Below are 17,493 nucleotides of genomic sequence, written 5' to 3' on the forward strand. Positions count from 1 at the left end.
AGATTTTTTATTTTTTTAAAAAAAAAAATCTTTGCCGAGTGCCAACCCGTGAGGCACTCGGCAAAGAGTTTTTTTTTTGAAATTTTTCTTTGCCGAGTGCCAACCCGTCAGGCACTCGGCAAAGATTTTTTATTTTTTTAAAAATTTCTTTGCCGAGTGCCAACGCGTAAGGCACTCGGCAAAGAGCTTTAATTTTTTTTAAAAAATTTCTTTGCCGAGTGCCAACCATATAGGCGCTCGGCAAAGTGTTTTTATTTTTTTTAAAAAAATTGTTTGCCGAGTGCCAGCCATCGGGCACTCGGCAAACGTTTTTCATTTTTTTTAAAAAAATTTCTTTGCCGAGTGTCAACCCGGAAGGCACTCGGCAAAGATTTTTTATTTTTTTTAAAAAAATTTCTTTGCCGAGTGCCCTATGGGTGGCACTCGGCAAAGTTTTGATTTTTTTTAAAAAAAAATTCTTTGCAAAATGAAGTGCATTATTGGTCTGTATAGAGATTGTAGGCACAAATTAAAAAGAAGAGATCCGAACAAAATGAAGTGCAAAATACTGTTAGGTTTTGCCTGATCTAGAAGCTCTTGCCTTGTATTACAAACAATTTCGCCAGCAAGGAAACATGATAGATTGCAAATAAACTTCTATCTAGAGACTACTTGTAGATAATTTAAAAGGACTAACGTAATCCTAGAGTCGGACTGAAGTAATTCTTTTTGAGGCAACATGCAGAAAATGGCTTCATTTCAGACAGGTTTAAGTTGCATCATTGTCAGACATCAATATATACATGCTATCATTGTCAAACAGCAACAGTTTTGGTCACAGGATTAACATGGTAAGATAACAAGTTTAGCATATATAGATGCTATCATTTGGCAAGAAACTACGACTGTTGGTGACTATGACTGGAAGCAGGTAGAGGTTAAAATGGTACATGAGACTCCAACACGTATATCATTTGGCAAAAAACTATGACAAAAGATCCAATGGTCATTTAACTGAAAATCATCAAATATATGAGAATGTCAGATACAAAAAAGTTGAGCATCTCAAGCATATGTCCCTGCCTTATATCACTCAAACAGTGAGGAAATTTCGGATGCGGCAAGTTGACAACATGGTAGCTTTCAAATCAAATAGTACATGTAGAAATCATTGGCCGTGTCACATGGAGGTGATGCAACGCATAGGATGACTACTTTCAGGTTTCAACATGCACACATAACATAGAACAAATGAAAACAACCAACTGCGACATAATTGACTTTGTGATGTTACGTGCAATAAAACTCCACTGGACCTACAACTATTACATGCTGCAACCCTGTCCTTGAGATGTTCAAATCTAAGAAAGAGATTTGAATCACAATCTCACAACTTCACGGGAATAATGAGCCATTAACTCTAATTTCACAAAATCTAAGAGAAGTGGCGGCCTTGCTAGCTTCAAAGCAACATACATGTGTGTGTGGACTTGAATTACAAAAAAGCAAGCAGACCAGTAACACAATACAACTCTCATCAGAAAAAGGGAATAGGAACTCACTGCATTTTTCCTTGCTGAGTTTAGAAAATCAATAAGCAAAGGATCCCCACTCAGAAGTTTTGGAACTAACTCCACAAATATCCTGTAATCAGTGTAGTAAAATTTTATTAAACAGAATGTCAGGTATTATTTGTTTAGACAGAACACAAAAGAATAAAGAAACTCCCATAACCTTGAGCTCCCAGCAGCATTCGATATTATGTCATAGATAATTGATGGATGAATCCCAGCTCGAACACCAAGATACATTGCTTCAATAGACGCAACAAAATGAATGCCCTCCAGCAAATCATTCACCACCCTAAGTTTGCTGCAGACATAAAAAAACATATATATTTTAAACTGACGTATGATAGTTGCATTAATTGGTATGTATACTTTTTTTTTACTGTTGATGTTCCAACTTCCATAGCATGGCTATAGGGTAGTATTGGACTGTTTGTCCTTCTATAATGATATGATATGTAATTATCCTTACGTATTCTTGAAATAGAACACTATTTACTATTGTCAGAAAGGGTGAGCAAACCTGCTAGTGCAAAATTCACCTTCAGCAAAGTAAACGGTATTGTATAGGCCTGAAAATATCACCAGGTAAATTAGAATTTCAACATTATTGCACCTTAGCACATCATAAGATATAAAAGAAGATGGAAATATTGGCAAAGAAATTTACACATCTTTTGACTTACTATGGAAAAAACTTTCTAGCTCTTTCTGATACGTCCTGTCTCCCAGATGCAACAATCTGGCATATACAAGGTAGGTAGTGATAAGAGAAAGGGAAAATGAAGATGCATGGTACTCAGATTCCCAATATGCTGTACTGCTTACAATAATCTGTTGCTTTAGTTCATCAGATAAACCACTGAAAATGTATCCATCCAGAAGGAAGACATCCTTCTTCTCATCTGTATGGTAAATTAAGTTAGCTAAGTACCACCAAGCTAAGGTCCTCCATATGACCATGTGGATCTCAATGGGTATATAAGTGGTAGCATTCAAATTATCAAATATACTCACTCGAAAAATGAAGTCACATTTAAACTCAAACAATTAAACATGAAAATTTGATGGTTTAAATGTGCTGATTTGCTATGTCTATAACAAAAAAAAAATGCACATAGAGCTCTTGGCACAATAGCCATTCCAGGCTGGGAAGCGAATGGCATGGCATGCAAAGTATTTTACCTGTAAGCTTCTGCTCCAGCTTCTCCAACTGGCTAAGCAGCAATGTCGAACGAATCAATACAATAGAACCCGCGCGTAATCCTAAAATGCTCAAATAAACCTTATATATAAGTTATACAGTACCTTGTAGAGTAGATAGTTAAGGTGGCCAGAAGCAGTCAACGGAATAACTCAAGCACACATACCTTTCGCGATACCCTCAACTCCGAAGAACAACTCGTCAACGCCACCAGCATCGCTTAGCACGACGACCAGCGCAGCATCTGCAGTTAACGAAAGACGCGATCAGCTTAGCCCGATGACCCGATCACCTCGGCATTCCAACAAATGCATCGCAGCCACGCAGGAAGCATAGCAGCGTACTCCACAGTTGCACACCCACCAACCCAAATAGGCACGCATCCCGCACAACCGATCGAATCGAGCCAGTACTGGAGCCCAAGAGCGCAGGCTCACCTCGCGCGGCTTCCACTGGGCTCGCGCACCGGAGGAGGCCATTCAACTCCGCGAGCCGCCGCAGATGGCCTCGGGGACGAACGAGCGGACGCGGGCGCCGGAGCGGAGGAAGGAGGCGGCGAGCTCGACGCTGAGCTCGTCCGCGCCGATGAAGGCCACGGGGGCCGCGGTCGACGACATCGCACCGTCTCCCGCCGGCGACGACTCGAAGCAGAACCGAGACCGAGAGCAGAGCAGAGCAAAGCGGATCGAGTGAGCAAGCGAAGTTGGCCGGCGGTGTTAAATTCCCTCCTTTGCCGAGTGCTCCGATCCGGCACTCGACAAAGGGTTTTTTAATTTTTTTAACTGTCTCTTTGTCGAGTGCGATCTGACTTGGCACTCGGCAAAGAAGATTTTTTTTTAAAAAAATCTTCTTTACCGAGTGTCCTAGATCTGGCACTTGGCAAAGTTTATTTTTTTTAAAAAATACTTTGCCGAGTGCCTCTGACACGGCACTCGACAAAGAGGAATTTTTTTTAAAAAAATTCAAAACCCTCTTTGCCGAGTGCTTTATTTTTGGCACTCGGCAAAGACCCCCTTTGCCGAGTGTCATGCCCCGGCGCTCGGCAAAGTTTTTTTGTTTTTTTTGTTTTTGGCATCCAAATTTTTTGTGCATCCCTTTTAAAGCACCAGGAACTCCTAGTTAGAATTTGGGAATTTTTTGTGGCTTTTTGATATATTTAGTTATTTTATTTCTTTTACTTGAATTTTTTTCGAAAAATATAAATTTGAACTGCACGTGGTACGAATAATGGAATTTAATGATTCAAAAAATGATAGTCATGTTACTGAGTGTAGTGTGAGGCCGTATCCAGGAACGGACCCGAAATTTCGGACATCTTGTTCACGAAACATGACCGCGAACTTGCGTGCGAAGTGTTTTTAAATTCTATAAAAAGCAAACGAAGTCTGAAAATCATGAAACTTGTTGAGATGTCGTGATATCATATGTGGAGGCTATGATAAAAAAATTCAGAAGATTTCGTGCACGTTGTCACATACGATGCTTACAAACCAGAACATCTCTACATGAGGCTCATGTAGAGATGTTCTGGTTTGTAAGCATCGTACGTGACAACGAGCACGAAATCTTCTGAATTTTTTTATCATAGCCTCCACATATGATATCACGACATCTCAACAAGTTTCATGATTTTCAGACTTCGTTTGCTTTTTATAGAATTTAAAAACACTTCGCACGCAAGTTCGCGGTCATGTTTCGTGAACAAGATGTCCGAAATTTCGGGTCCGTTCCTGGATACGGCCTCACACTACACTCAGTAACATGACCATCAATTTTTGAATCATTAAATTGCATTATTCGTACCACGTGCAGTTCAAAATTATATTTTTCAAAAAAATTCAAGTAAACGAAATAAAGTAACTAAATATATCAAAAAGCCAAAAAAAATACCCAAATTCTAACTAGGAGTTCCTGGTGCTTTAAAAGGGCTGCACAAAAAATTTGGAGGCCAAAAACAAAAAAAACAAAAAAACTTTGCCGAGTGCCGGGTCATGGCACTCGACAAAGGGGTCTTTGCCGAGTGTCAAGAATAAGGCACTCGGCAAAGAGGGTTTTGAATTTTTTTAAAAAAAAATTCCTCTTTGCCGAGTGCCCCTGACACGGCACTCGGCAAAGATATTTTTTTTAAAAAAAAATAAATCTTTGCCGAGTGCCGTGTCAGGGGCACTCGGCAAAGTATTTTTTAAAAAAAAAACTTTGCCGAATGCCAGATCTGGAACACTCGGCAAAGAAATTCCAAAAAAAAAATCTTTGCCGAGTGCCAGATCTGAGACACTCGGCAAAGAAAAAATTTTTAAAAAAATAAATCTTTGCCGAGTGCCTAACAGTAGGCACTCGGCAAAGAAGGACGTGGCCAAACACCGTTACGCGTGACAACCTATGCCGAGTGCCGAGCTTTTGCCGAGAGTTTGACACTCGGCAAAGAAGTCCTTTGCCGAGTGCTCTTCTCTGCCGAGTGCCCGGCACTCGGCAAAGAACTCTTTGCCGAGTGCGGCACTCGGCAAAGAAGGTCTTTGCCGAGTGTCCGATTTTTGACACTCGGCAAAGAATTTTGTACTCGGCAAAGTCTCTGTTTCCGGTAGTGATATGACTACAGCAAGTCAATAAATTTGCTCTTCTTACGACACCACAATGACGTATACTCTACTCTACTCACATGTAGGCTCTAGAGAGTATGCATGCATGTCGATCTGCATGTGATGTTTGTTTGCTAGGTTTCCCAAATTTCTTATAACTTTTCAAAACGTGACCTGAGAGTACGTCAATGGAGCTTGATGTCTCAACTGACGCATGATTGCAATGTCTCCATGTGTTTGACTACTCCAAAGGGTGTTTGGTTTCCACCTCCTAAAATTTAGTCCCAATCACATCGAATATTTGACACTAATTTATAGTATTAAATATAGACTAATTATAAAATTAATTGTACAGATTAAGACTAATTTGCGAGACGAATCTATTAAGGCTAATTAGTTCATGATTTAACAATATGGTGCTACAGTAAATATGTGCTAGTGATAGATTACTTAGGCTTAATAGATTCGTCTTGCAAATTAATCACAGCTTCTGTAATTAGTTTTATGATCCATATCTAAACACCATATGACACCTCCTCAACTTTAGCGTAGAAGATGCGTTCGGGGTACTGCTAGCTAGGAGTAGTTAATAGCGTGCAATCAGGTCGGTTAATAGTACTAGTCGTAGCTACTGTGCTGCAGCTCAACGGCGACATTGCTTTCTAATAAGGTGCTGTTTAGTTTCCAAAATTTTACAAAATTTTTCAAGATTTCTCGTCACATCGAATCTTTAGACGCATGCATGAAGCATTAAATATAAATAAAAAAATAAAACTAATTACACAGTTTAGACGAAATTCACGAGACGAATCTTTTAAACCTAATTAGACTATGATTGGACACTAATTGCCAAATAACAACGAAAGTGCTACAGTACTATTTTCTAAAAAAAATCGCCAACTAAACAAGGCCTAAGTCGTCAATCGTCTGCCATCTGGTCAACTCCCGACCGAACTACTAAGTCACACGTTTGTAATCTTGCCGTGGTCTCCAATTCCAACACAAATATTGTGTAACTGCAACATCAGCGTTCCTTGTGATTGTTGGTTAATAGAGTTATGAAATGTCCAGAAAATGGAATGAAAATGGAATTGCATGCTTACCACTGCTACATCAACTATTTTTTTAGAGGCTCCATTCTTTTTAGGCGGAGACGACTCTATCGAGAACCGTCTCTATAGATGGTTTAAGAACCGTCTCAACAAATGGTTTCTAGGATGATCTGCATCTAGAAATCGATTTATAAAATTGGCTAAAAGCATCCGAAGGGTCATTCTTAAACTCACTTTCTAAATCATCGTTATTTGAAGAGTTGTTGAAATAAAAATCATTCTCTATATCTTTTCATCATAATTATAAGGACCGGACTGGAGACTGAAATAGCCAAAGTCTCTGGTTCATGGTTTGATTGAACTGTTTGAACCTATTTTAGAACCGGTGACGGCATTGTTGTTGTTGTTGCGCCAGCAGTAGTGGGGAGCCTAGGCGTCGACGGCATGGAGGGGCGAGCGAGGGTAGGGGCGGGAGTGGCAATGCACAGTTAGGAGCTGGGTGGGAACTGGGGCTCTGTTCGGCTGGCTGGAAAAACGGTTGATGTTTATGCGTATTTGTTGTGATAGAAAAATACTATTATTTTGCTGAAACAGTACGGCTAATAAGCTTCTGTGGATGTAGTACGCGCAACCAGATGAAGCATCAGCATCTGGATGCATTGCAAACCAAAACGCAACGATTGCAAACATATGTTTGCAAAATGTACTACTCTATATCATGTGCCTGCCTATCACGAATATGATGCAACTAGTGCCACTGTACTCACATGTAAGGCCTGTTGACGCTTTTTATAGCATTTTTGTTATGATATACAGTACTCCCTACCACAAGAAGGAGTACGTGTTTAACCATATAGTCTATCACATATTCACATGTGTAAAACGTCAACCTTCTTAGAAACTCGATCGTGCTCTCCCTACCACGAATGCAAGTAATTTCGCAGTACTCACATCACATGTAAGGCCTGTTAGATTAATTGGACCTTGGAAAATTTGTCTACCTTACACAGCAATTTCATATGTCCATTAATTTTTTATGTGTGGTTAATAGTGCAAGGGCATGCATGGAATGAAATTCCTTAATATTACTAAATTCTAGGTTTAGGATATATGATAACAATGTCTAGATTCACAGAAAAATATTTTAGATACAAAAGAATAATGTCCAAGGTTCATGAAAAAATTATTCTGCTAGGGGAACAACTAGTATTTTAGGTTCACTAATAAAAATATCAGGGGTTCTCTAACTTCACGAGAAATTATGCATGGTGTTACAGGCATAAACAATAAATGGGAAAATAAAAAATAAAAAAACAATGGTAGCTTTAAAAAAATGAGAAAAAAGAACAAATCATCCCGAAAATGTTTCGTAAGAGCAATTTTCTAACTTCAAAATAAATAAATGTTCCAGGTTATTTTCAGGAAACACAATGTTCCAGCTATAACAATAACAATGTTCTAACTTTAAAAAATATTATAGGTTTATGACAACAATGTTCTAGGTTTGAAGGAACAATATTCCTCATAAGAAACATATTTTAGCTTCACGTGAAAAGCAAAAATGGTTTGGCTTCACAAGAAAATATTCTGGCTTCACAATAAAATAAAAGTATTCTAGCTTCACGGTAAAATAAAAGTATTCTAGCTTCATAAAAAAAATTGTTCCATATCAACAGAAGAGTGTTCGTGGCATTAATTACAAGGAAAAATTAAGTTAATAAATTACGAAATAAAAAGTAAAGAAGCAATGAAGCGGCACGATTAGGCCTCTTGGCCCAACATTGCAAAAGAAACGGGCTAATCTTGTAACATGCATATCGGCACTACTGCTGGCGGCAGACTAGCTACTGGATTCCGGATAACTAACTAAATTCAAAATGCAGAAACCCATCCATTCTTGACACACGTACTGTCCATCCTACCGGAGTTTTTTTTTTCACACACTAGCTTCTTCGCTCGATCAGTCAGTCGGAAAATGTATGTACCATTTACGACCCTATTAAGGTCTTGTTTGGATGTAATCGGATCTCCATCAATCTACATGTTCGGGTATGGATTAGAGTAGAACTTAAACTAAATTTTCCACCCTAGTTCATCCCAACACATGTGTTTGAGATGAATACCATAACATCCAAACAATGCCTAAATAGTAATAACAGAGACTGGCGACTCTAACGATTTATAGATGTGGATAGGCCGTATCTGTAAAAGACCTGATAACATATAGCATTTAATCTACGTGGTTGGTCTGCCTAGCTCTATAAAAACGTCGGGCACTGAAAATACTTTTGGTAATAGTGTTGTAGAAGGTGGTGAGGTCATTAGAGAAGAATGGAAGCACGAATGATCCCCGGAATATGAAATGGTATATGTGAAATTGTACAAGTCGTAATCATCGACGGATAATTGGATGTGTGGTTTAGAGAACATCGAGGGAACTGTTCTATGTCCTAGAGGTGGGGAGTGTGACTCCATATATATTGTGAAGCCACTGATTATGCTAGGAGTATTTAGTATTCAAGTTCCTTTCTAAAATAAGGAATGCGTGGTTTACAAACGCTGTGCAATACTGGTGCATAGGAAAAAAAAACACACACACACACACAAGCTATGATATTTGTGTTTTGCCTAATTGGAGAAGAATGGAGAAGACTCTATTTGCTGCCAAGTGTCCACCAGCAAGAGGCAAGACTAGCTTGGTTCTGAGGAAAACGAGTTGGGACAAGGCAACAGCCTATTCGGGTTTCGCTACAGCTTTCTCGGCGGTTCGTCGCGGCGGAGAACTGGTAGGTAATTACTGTAGGAGTATTACTGCAAGTACGAGTGTTATTATTAATTTATTACAGCGACGGCCAGCGGTAATCACAGTCACAGTGGCACCGCAACCACCAATCTGGACGCACAATTGTGGAGGTGTGGTCAGACCAATTTGTGGTGGTCAACCATGCGTCGTCGGCCGTGTGTGAACGCACCGAATCACCGCGAACAATCGAATTCCAGTTTAATATATTCGCAACCAATTTGCTCCCGAATTCTCCTCCGTTTTATTTTACTCATGTACATACTCTATCATTTTTATGAACCAACAAACAGAGAGTAAAAAATATATATATATACTGATCGTCCTAACCTAGAGCCTGTTCGGTTAGTATTAAAGTCGTCTGATAAAACAGTCAAAGTTGTTTTGTTGCGATAGAAAAATATTGAGCTGATAAGCCGGCTGGATTCTAGACGTTCTCACTCCACAGCGTCAAACAGAGGCGTCCGTCCGGATGAAGCGAACTTGCCATCCAGCTCCTGCCGACCGACCCGTACGTATGAATTTGCCGTACGGACGAAGGAAACGAACAGACCGAGCCGAAAGGATGATTCGCGCGCCGTGCCGTGCGTGGCCGAATGCATTGCACCTCCTCTGTGCTACTGCTGGCTCACTGTACGCAAAACGGCTGAGCTGCCTTTCGGCACAGGAAAAAAGAAGAAGCAAAACTCCGTGGAAATTCCAGGGCCGGACACGTGCCCATGCGCCGCCTATATATAAACATACATGGCGCTGGTCGTCCACTCCAGACGAGACGAGAGGAGGGAAGCACAAGCCATATTGTCGTTGCACGCCCAGGGTGGCGAACGCGGAGGGAGGAGGAGGAGGAGGAGGAGGAGGGCCGCCGCCGCGGCTCTCCGGCGAGGACGACGACGACGACGGGCAACAGGAGGCGGCCACGTGGCGAATTCTGTCGGGGTACGAGCGGAGCCGGGAGGCGTCCATGATGGTCGACGCGCTGTCCTCGGTCGTCGCCGGCGGGGCAGCGGCGCCGGCGCCGGTCAGTGGCGGTCACGGTCAGGTCTCGTCGGCGGAGGGGCAGTGGTGGAGCGACTACTACGATGGAGACGTAACGCCGCCGCCGCCGTCCTCTCGTCCTACGACGCCGGCCGCTCACGGTAACCGATCGATCCTCTTGTCGCTCAAAACAGAGCAGCGCTTGGCGTACTCTGCTCAGCCCTTGCGGTTGCTCGGTTCCATTGGCCATGCCACCTGTTGTTCCTATTCTCATTTTTCTTTCGTTTCTCTTTACGTGCTGGCTTCCCGTTGTGCATGCATGGAAAAATTTGGCAACTACATGTAGTACGTACAGCACGTCATGGAATTTGTTGGCATGACCTGCATACTTGCTAAAAGGACCGTAGCAGCTACGGCATCCGGGTGGAGTACTGCACACTTACCAGCCGTCACGGACGCTGATCAAGATAAGACGACTCTGTTTGGCATGGCTCTCGAGATGTCCTCGGTTTCATGACCTGACGTTGATGCTATAACACAGAATCGTTTCACTTCTAAGAATGAAGTAGGATTTATCTAGTCACGCTAGTTCTTTTAGCTTCACTTTCGCCTTGGTATCCACTGCAGATATTCTGGCGACTAAAGCTAACAGGAGTGTTGCCAAACAAGATCTAACAGAGCATAATGTGAAAACAAAAAATTTATAGTTACGGCCCTAATCAGTAGTGCTAGATGTAGCTCTAGATAGTAACCGCTAGGGCATACGATACTGCCCTCTGCCGTGTCTACTTCCCATATAATATCTGTGAGCTCAGAAGACAAGAGAAACTTCGCTTTCCCACCACTACCAGCATTCTTTGCCGTGGTACCTAGGGCAGCCATAGAAAATAATCATTTGTCAACATAAACATGATCAAATATGCTATATGATGACAACAGATGGGTACCTAAATTGCCCAATGCTTCAAATCAAGCATGTTCTTCTCACTTCCTGGTTAAACAGAGCCGGACGGATGCACACACACACTCGAGATTCCTCTGCTTTAATAAGACGCTTAGTGTGAAACTGTTCCATTGAGCACCACGTTGATTAACACACCAAAATCCACTGCTCTTGACAGTTCATCCACACAAAACACGCATCATCCACACTTAATAATTGAGCAGAAATAAAACGGATTCCTATTCTTGACCATTGAGATAAGTAAAGTCATACTATGAAGTTACAACAGAAGAGCAGATAGAATGAACAGGTCCCTCTTTTGTGTTTAAAAATTAACTGCGTGCGTATGTTGGGAGCTGTGAATTGTGACTGATAGTAATTCCTATGATTGGGAGACGAGAGTAAAAACGTAATCTTTGAGCAGGTCAGTACTCGTATTGACTAATTGCGATATTGTCGTTGCTCTGTTTTCAGGAGCAGAGCACGGGGCGGCAGGGATTCCCGCGCAGCACTCGCCTGCGGCGGCGGCGGCGTCACCGGGGCCGAGCGAGCAGCTGCCCTCGCCGTCCTCCACCGACTCCGCCGGCACGCCGCGGCGACGGTACCGCGGCGTGCGGCAGCGGCCGTGGGGTAAGTGGGCGGCGGAGATCCGGGACCCTCACAAGGCGGCGCGCGTGTGGCTGGGCACCTTCGACACCGCGGAGGCCGCCGCGCGGGCCTACGACGAGGCCGCGCTGAGGTTCCGCGGCAGCCGCGCCAAGATCAACTTCCCGGAGTCCGCCACGCTCGTGTCGGCGCCGCCGCCGATGGTTCGTCCTCCGCCTCCGCCTCTGCCGCCGCCGCAGAGGCCCGAGGCGCTGCTGGAGTCGCAGGCGCTGGCGCTGGCTGGCGGCGACGGGGAGTACTCGGAGTACGCCAGGTTCCTGCAGGGCCCGGGCGAGCCACCAACGCGCCTCTGCGACCAGGTGGCGGCGGCTCCCGCGCGCGCTGTCCGGCCGCCCGCAGTGACCGCGGCTTCCGGCTCGTCGTCTTCGTCGCCGTCATTCCCGGTGCTCTTCAGCCTTGGAGGCGGAGGTGGTGGTGAGAGCAGCGGCGCGGTGGGACGTCACCGTCAGTGGTGGCCGCAGGGCAGCGGCTCCGCGAGCGACGGTGGGGCTGGGACTGGCTACCCGTCGTCGCCGACGGCGAGTTGGGAGGACTCTGGGTGGTGGCCGGCACCGCCACGGGACCCGTCACGATGACGTCGATGTCAGGCTTGTGTCTCCGCAAGCCAATCTGCCCTCTGCACGGAGCGCATTACGAAATTTTTGGCCGGATCTTGTCACGTTCGTTGACACGTGTACCCTTTTTTATATAAACAAATACGCTCACGCGTCAAGTAGAAACTTTAGGCTTTTTATCAGGTGTGTCACTTTTTAGAGAGGATGCATTCAAAATTCGTATTCTTGGATTCTTTCTTTTTGAGATGCTTGTTTTTTGTTACTTGCTTTGTTGGTTCAGTTTTTATTTTTTTTCAAAAGGCGGCAAAAAGCTTTGGCGGGACGAGAGAAAAGAAAATAAACTTGACAAGAAAACCACATCAACTGTACGTTTTATGTACTTTTTTTGGAGGAGAAATAGTTAGGGCGCGTTTAGATCCAAATTTTTTTTGGGGTTTTAGGTATTGTAGCACTTTCGTTTGTATTTGGCAATTAGTGTCTAATTATGGACTAATTAGGTTCGAAAGTTTCGTCTCGTGATTTCTTACCCAACTGTGTAATTAGTTTTTTTTCCATCTACATTTAGTACTCCATATATGTGCCGTAAGATTTGATGTGATGGATACTGCGTAAAAATTTTTGGGTTTTGGGTGAAACTAAACGGGGCCTTAGTACGGTGGACAGTCCCGCGTCGTCTGGTGGACGGTCTCCGGCGCCGGCGACGGCCCCGCGTGGACCACGCGCCGGGAGATGATGCTGTGGACGCGGCGTGCCGAGTGCCACCATTCATCACCGCCGTGGAGCCTTGCCTGTCGCACAAATTTTCTTGGCTTGTTCTTGGCTCCTTGCACGCACTAATAATAAGCCGTACGTTTGATGTGCTTAGTAATAATTGCTGGGCATGGAATGTGAACTTTCACTAGCTGTTCGTTTATGGTCGGTTCAGGGATTTTGGCGATAGCCAGCTCGTGCCCCGGCCGAACACACCAGTCTTGATTGATGTAGTTGCTTTCACACTTGGAATAATACACGGGACAGTGTGACAACAAGTTTTCTTTCAGTTCTCAGTTTTGTGGCTGTGAGGGCGATTGCCTCGGTCGGTAGTCCGCCGCAGGAAGCAATTTGCGCTGTGCACGGGACTCTGGAGAGTCCCCGAGAATTGTCATGAAAAAAAGTGGCGTGGCATAGTGTTACAACCCCGTGTACCAATTTAATTAAGATCGAACTCAGTTTCCTTATGTCAAGATATAAAACCATCAGATTTGTTACTAGTACGGTACTACATGCTGGAACGATGCTAACAAAACAGAAACCGAAATTTCAGTAGGGCTCGTTTTCAAGGTTTTCTGTTTTTTTTTTTTGGATAATAGAAACGGTAGCACTAACCGAACATAAGGAAATGATAGGAAAACGGTTTAAACTATTTTCGATTGTTTCCGTATTCTCCCTTTTTTTTACCGGTAATCTCCCGCATTTTGCCTAGTGCTCCAACCAGCAGCCCATCTAGCCGTCCCAGGCGGGAACCGGTTCCGCTCCAACGTCATAGGCGAACAGTAGTTTGAGTCTACCGGCACAGTAAGAAACAGTGATTTCTGCAGCACTGCTCAATTGGGCACTGCATCGATTTTACTATAGCAGCAGATCTGAGCTTTCCATTTTACATCCAATGGTTAAAAGCCATTCAAAGTCAGGGGGGGACTGTATCCCCAAGACGTTGAGCTCCCAACGTCAGAGGATCTCGTTCTACATGGAGATCCACTGCAAATGTTGGGACAACGGAAGCTCATGAGTTGCCAAACAACATCTAACAGAGCATAATGTGTAGTTTTCACCAAAAAAGAATCGAGTTACGGCCCTATTAAGTAGTGCTAGATGTAGCTCTAGTTAGTAATTTCTCCAACAAGGGACCTATATAGATATCAAAATCTAAAATGGGTAATAAGAGATCCAAAATCAGTCTCCAACAGAGTACCTATACGAGAGACCTATTTTGGGTTGCTTGAGAGGCACAACCCAAATATGGGCATCCTCTCTCCTAAAAACCCATTTACAGAAAAGATTCTCTTTTGTGTCTCGTTGTTGGAGAAGATGCCGAATATGTATTGAACTTTTTGCCTGTAGCGCTATCAAAATATTTTAGGTGTTGTTGTTGGAGATAGCCTAAGGGCATACAATATTGCCCTTTGACCTCAGAAGACAAGAGAATCTTCGCCAGATAATTGAAACCATTAGAGCTAACCAACGATGTCTTGCAAAGTTCACCAAAACCTTGAGCTCTAGACATGCACCTAGCTAGTGTGTACTGTACGATGGTGCGTGACCCTTTTTTTTCGTTCTTTCTTTAGTGTGTGTAATGTACGACGCTACCTGAACTTGTTCAGCCTCTTCACATATTTGTCACGAGTACAAGATACATGGATGAGAACGTGCTTTCCCACCAGTACCAACCCAAAGCATGCAGCCTGTTCGGGAGGCCGTATCGTATCGTGGATTATTTACTGCTGGCTGGTTTGGTGTGAGAGAAAAACACTGTTTCTGGCTGGAAATTTACGATCGTTTACGGGCAAGCGAACAGGCTGATGATACATGCTTCGTCGCTACTACTAGAAAACAAACAGAAAAAGCTACTAAAAGACATGTCAGTGCCAAAGTGCCATTGTGGCTCCACACTTTTAACCAGTTGATACCAAAGGTTTGGCTCCTCTTATGTGTTACGTAGAATGATAGCGCGATTATATTGTGTCACTGTTGCATTGGGAAGAAAAGAGAGAAGAAGCTACAAGAGCATTCTCTTTGCCGTGTCACCTAGGGCAACTATAAGAAATAATCATTTGGATCAAATGCCTCAGATAGGTACCTAAATTGTCCCTTGCTTCAAATCAAGCATGTGCTTCTCACTTCCTGGTTAAACAGAGACGGATGCATACACACACTCGAGATTCCTCTGCTTTAATAAGACGCTTCGTGTGAAACTGTTCCATTGAGAACCACGTTTAATTAACACACCAAAATCCACTGCTCTTGACAGTTCATCCACACGCAACACGCATCATCCACACTTAGTTGAGCAGAAATAAAAATAATTCATGTTCGTGACCCTTAAGTAAGTCATACAAAGTTACAAGGTACAAGTGAGGAGCAGAGTGAATTGTGACTGAGGCCTTGTTTAGTTTTAAAAAGTTTTCCTAAAAAGTGCTACAGTAGCCATCACATTGAATCTTGCGATACGTGCATGGAGCATTAAATGTAGACGAAAAAAAACTAATTGCACAGTTTGGTTGGAAATCGCGAGACGAACGTTTTGCGCCTAATTAGTCCATGATTGAATACTAATTGCCAAATAAAAACGAAAGTGCTACGGTAGCCAAAATCCCAAACTTCACCCAATTAAACAAGGCCTGACAGTAATTCCTATGATTAAGAGAAGAGTAAAAAAGTAATCTTTGAGCAGGTCAGTGGTGACTAATTGCGATATTCTTGTCGCTCCGTTTTCAGGAGCAGAGCACGCGGCGGCAGGTACTCCCGAACAGCACTCGCCTGCGGCGGCGGCATCACCCGGCTCTAGCGAGCAGCTCCCGTCGCCGTCCTCCACCGACTCCGCCACCACGCAGGTCAGTGGTGACTAATTGCGATATTGTCGTTGCTCTGTTTTCAGGAGCAGAGCACGGGGCGGCAGGGATTCCCGCGCAGCACTCGCCTGCGGCGGCGGCGGCGTCACCGGGGCCGAGCGAGCAGCTGCCCTCGCCGTCCTCCACCGACTCCGCCGGCACGCCGCGGCGACGGTACCGCGGCGTGCGGCAGCGGCCGTGGGGGAAGTGGGCGGCGGAGATCCGGGACCCGCACAAGGCGGCGCGCGTGTGGCCGGGCACCTTCGACACCGCGGAGGCCGTGGCAGCCGCGCGAAGCTCAACTTCCAGGAGTCCGCCACGCTCGCCGTGGCGCAGCCGCCGATTCCTCTTCCGCATGCGCCTGCCCCTCCGCCGCAGAGGCCCGAGGCTCTGCTGGAGTCGCAGGCGCTGGCGATGGCCGCCGGCGGCGGGGAGGAGTACGCGGAGTGCGCCCGGTTCCTGCAGGGCACCGTCGAGCCAACGCGCCTCTACGACCAGGCGGCTGCGGCGGCGGCGCGCGCTGTCCGGCACCCCGCGGTGAGCGCGGCGTCCGGAACGGCGTCTTCGTCGTTCCCGGTGCTCTTCAGCTTCGGCCGAGGAGGTGACAGCAGCGGCTCCACGGGACATCACCGTCTGTGGTGGCCGCAGGGAAGCAGGTCCGCGTGCGACGGCGGGGCTGGATACCCGTCGCCGCCGCCATCGAGTTGGGCGGACTCCGGGTGGTGGCCGGCGCCGCCGCGGGACCCGTCACGATGACGTTGATGTCAGGCTTGTGTCTCCGCAAGCCATATGCAGTCTTTCACCGAGCGCACTCGAAAATTTTGGCCAGATTTTGTCACGTTCGTTGACACGTGTACCTATTTTTTTCCCCCATCTAAACAAAATACGCGCATGCGTCACGTAGAAATTTTAGGTGTGGCACTTTTTTGGAGAGGATGCATTTGTAATTCGTATTCTTGGATTCTTTCTTTTTGAGATGCTTGGTTTCTTGTTGCTTCCTTAGTTCGCTTCGATTTTTCATAATTGGCAAGAGCTTCCCATTGCTTCACAGAAAGATTTATTAGGAATCTGAACCCAGAAGCTGTCACGTCAATGGCGCGTCCGAGTCGTGCTTTGTGCTCGGTTCATTTTTTTTTTTTTTTGAGGAAGTCATCTTTGCCACTTTGGACGCAGAAAGAACGGCCATGCTGCCCAAAACGACGCGCACACTTACTGCCGGATCACAAGAATTCAGAAAGCTCTCGTTGTCGTCGTCGTCGGAACAGGGGACTGACTAGCGGAGCGCGATCAACGCCGCCTGCGGTATGACGACAACAAACACCGGCAGACAGTACGCCGCCGCCCCAAAAGTTTATTGGACGCATTGCCTTTGCCTTTGCCGGGACGCAGAGCGAGCCTGCGAGTGCACTGAGCTGGTGCCTTGGTATTGGCGGGCGGCGGCGTACGTACGAGGAAGCTGCGGTGTGAACCCTAGCCGCCGGAGCAACCTGTACCGTCGACAAGATGTAGGTGCGTCTGCGTCAAAAACTGAAAGACTGGCATATGGAGTTGAGTTTTGGCAACGCTGGATGGTACTCCCTCCGTCCCAT

General features: G+C 45.0%; 1 protein-coding gene, 2 long non-coding RNA genes and 1 pseudogene across 3 annotated transcripts; 2 read left to right on the forward strand and 2 right to left on the reverse strand.

Annotated features, from left to right (window-relative positions):
- Positions 1-833: 833 nt before the first annotated feature.
- LOC136481175 (uncharacterized) lies at positions 834-2,119 on the reverse strand. Its single transcript, XR_010764641.1, has 3 exons — positions 2,071-2,119; positions 1,714-1,851; positions 834-1,623 (listed from the first exon to the last, which is right to left on the reverse strand). It is a non-coding gene; the product is annotated as an uncharacterized lncRNA (long non-coding RNA).
- A 120-nt stretch (positions 2,120-2,239) lies between these two features.
- On the reverse strand, positions 2,240-3,422 carry LOC136481174 (uncharacterized). Its single transcript, XR_010764640.1, has 5 exons — positions 3,189-3,422; positions 2,918-2,995; positions 2,733-2,813; positions 2,376-2,452; positions 2,240-2,289 (listed from the first exon to the last, which is right to left on the reverse strand). It is a non-coding gene; the product is annotated as an uncharacterized lncRNA (long non-coding RNA).
- A 6,576-nt stretch (positions 3,423-9,998) lies between these two features.
- On the forward strand, positions 9,999-12,561 carry LOC136481176 (ethylene-responsive transcription factor ERF110-like). Its single transcript, XM_066478528.1, has 2 exons — positions 9,999-10,315; positions 11,572-12,561. Exons 1-2 carry the CDS (start codon positions 10,141-10,143, stop codon positions 12,336-12,338), a joined length of 942 nt encoding a protein of 313 aa, XP_066334625.1. The 5' UTR covers positions 9,999-10,140; the 3' UTR covers positions 12,339-12,561.
- A 3,200-nt stretch (positions 12,562-15,761) lies between these two features.
- LOC136483993 (ethylene-responsive transcription factor ERF110-like) lies at positions 15,762-16,972 on the forward strand (annotated as a pseudogene).
- Positions 16,973-17,493: the final 521 nt, after the last annotated feature.

The sequence above is a fragment of the Miscanthus floridulus genome, chromosome 9 (assembly GCF_019320115.1).
Source record: "Miscanthus floridulus cultivar M001 chromosome 9, ASM1932011v1, whole genome shotgun sequence".
Lineage (NCBI taxonomy): Eukaryota > Viridiplantae > Streptophyta > Magnoliopsida > Poales > Poaceae > Miscanthus > Miscanthus floridulus.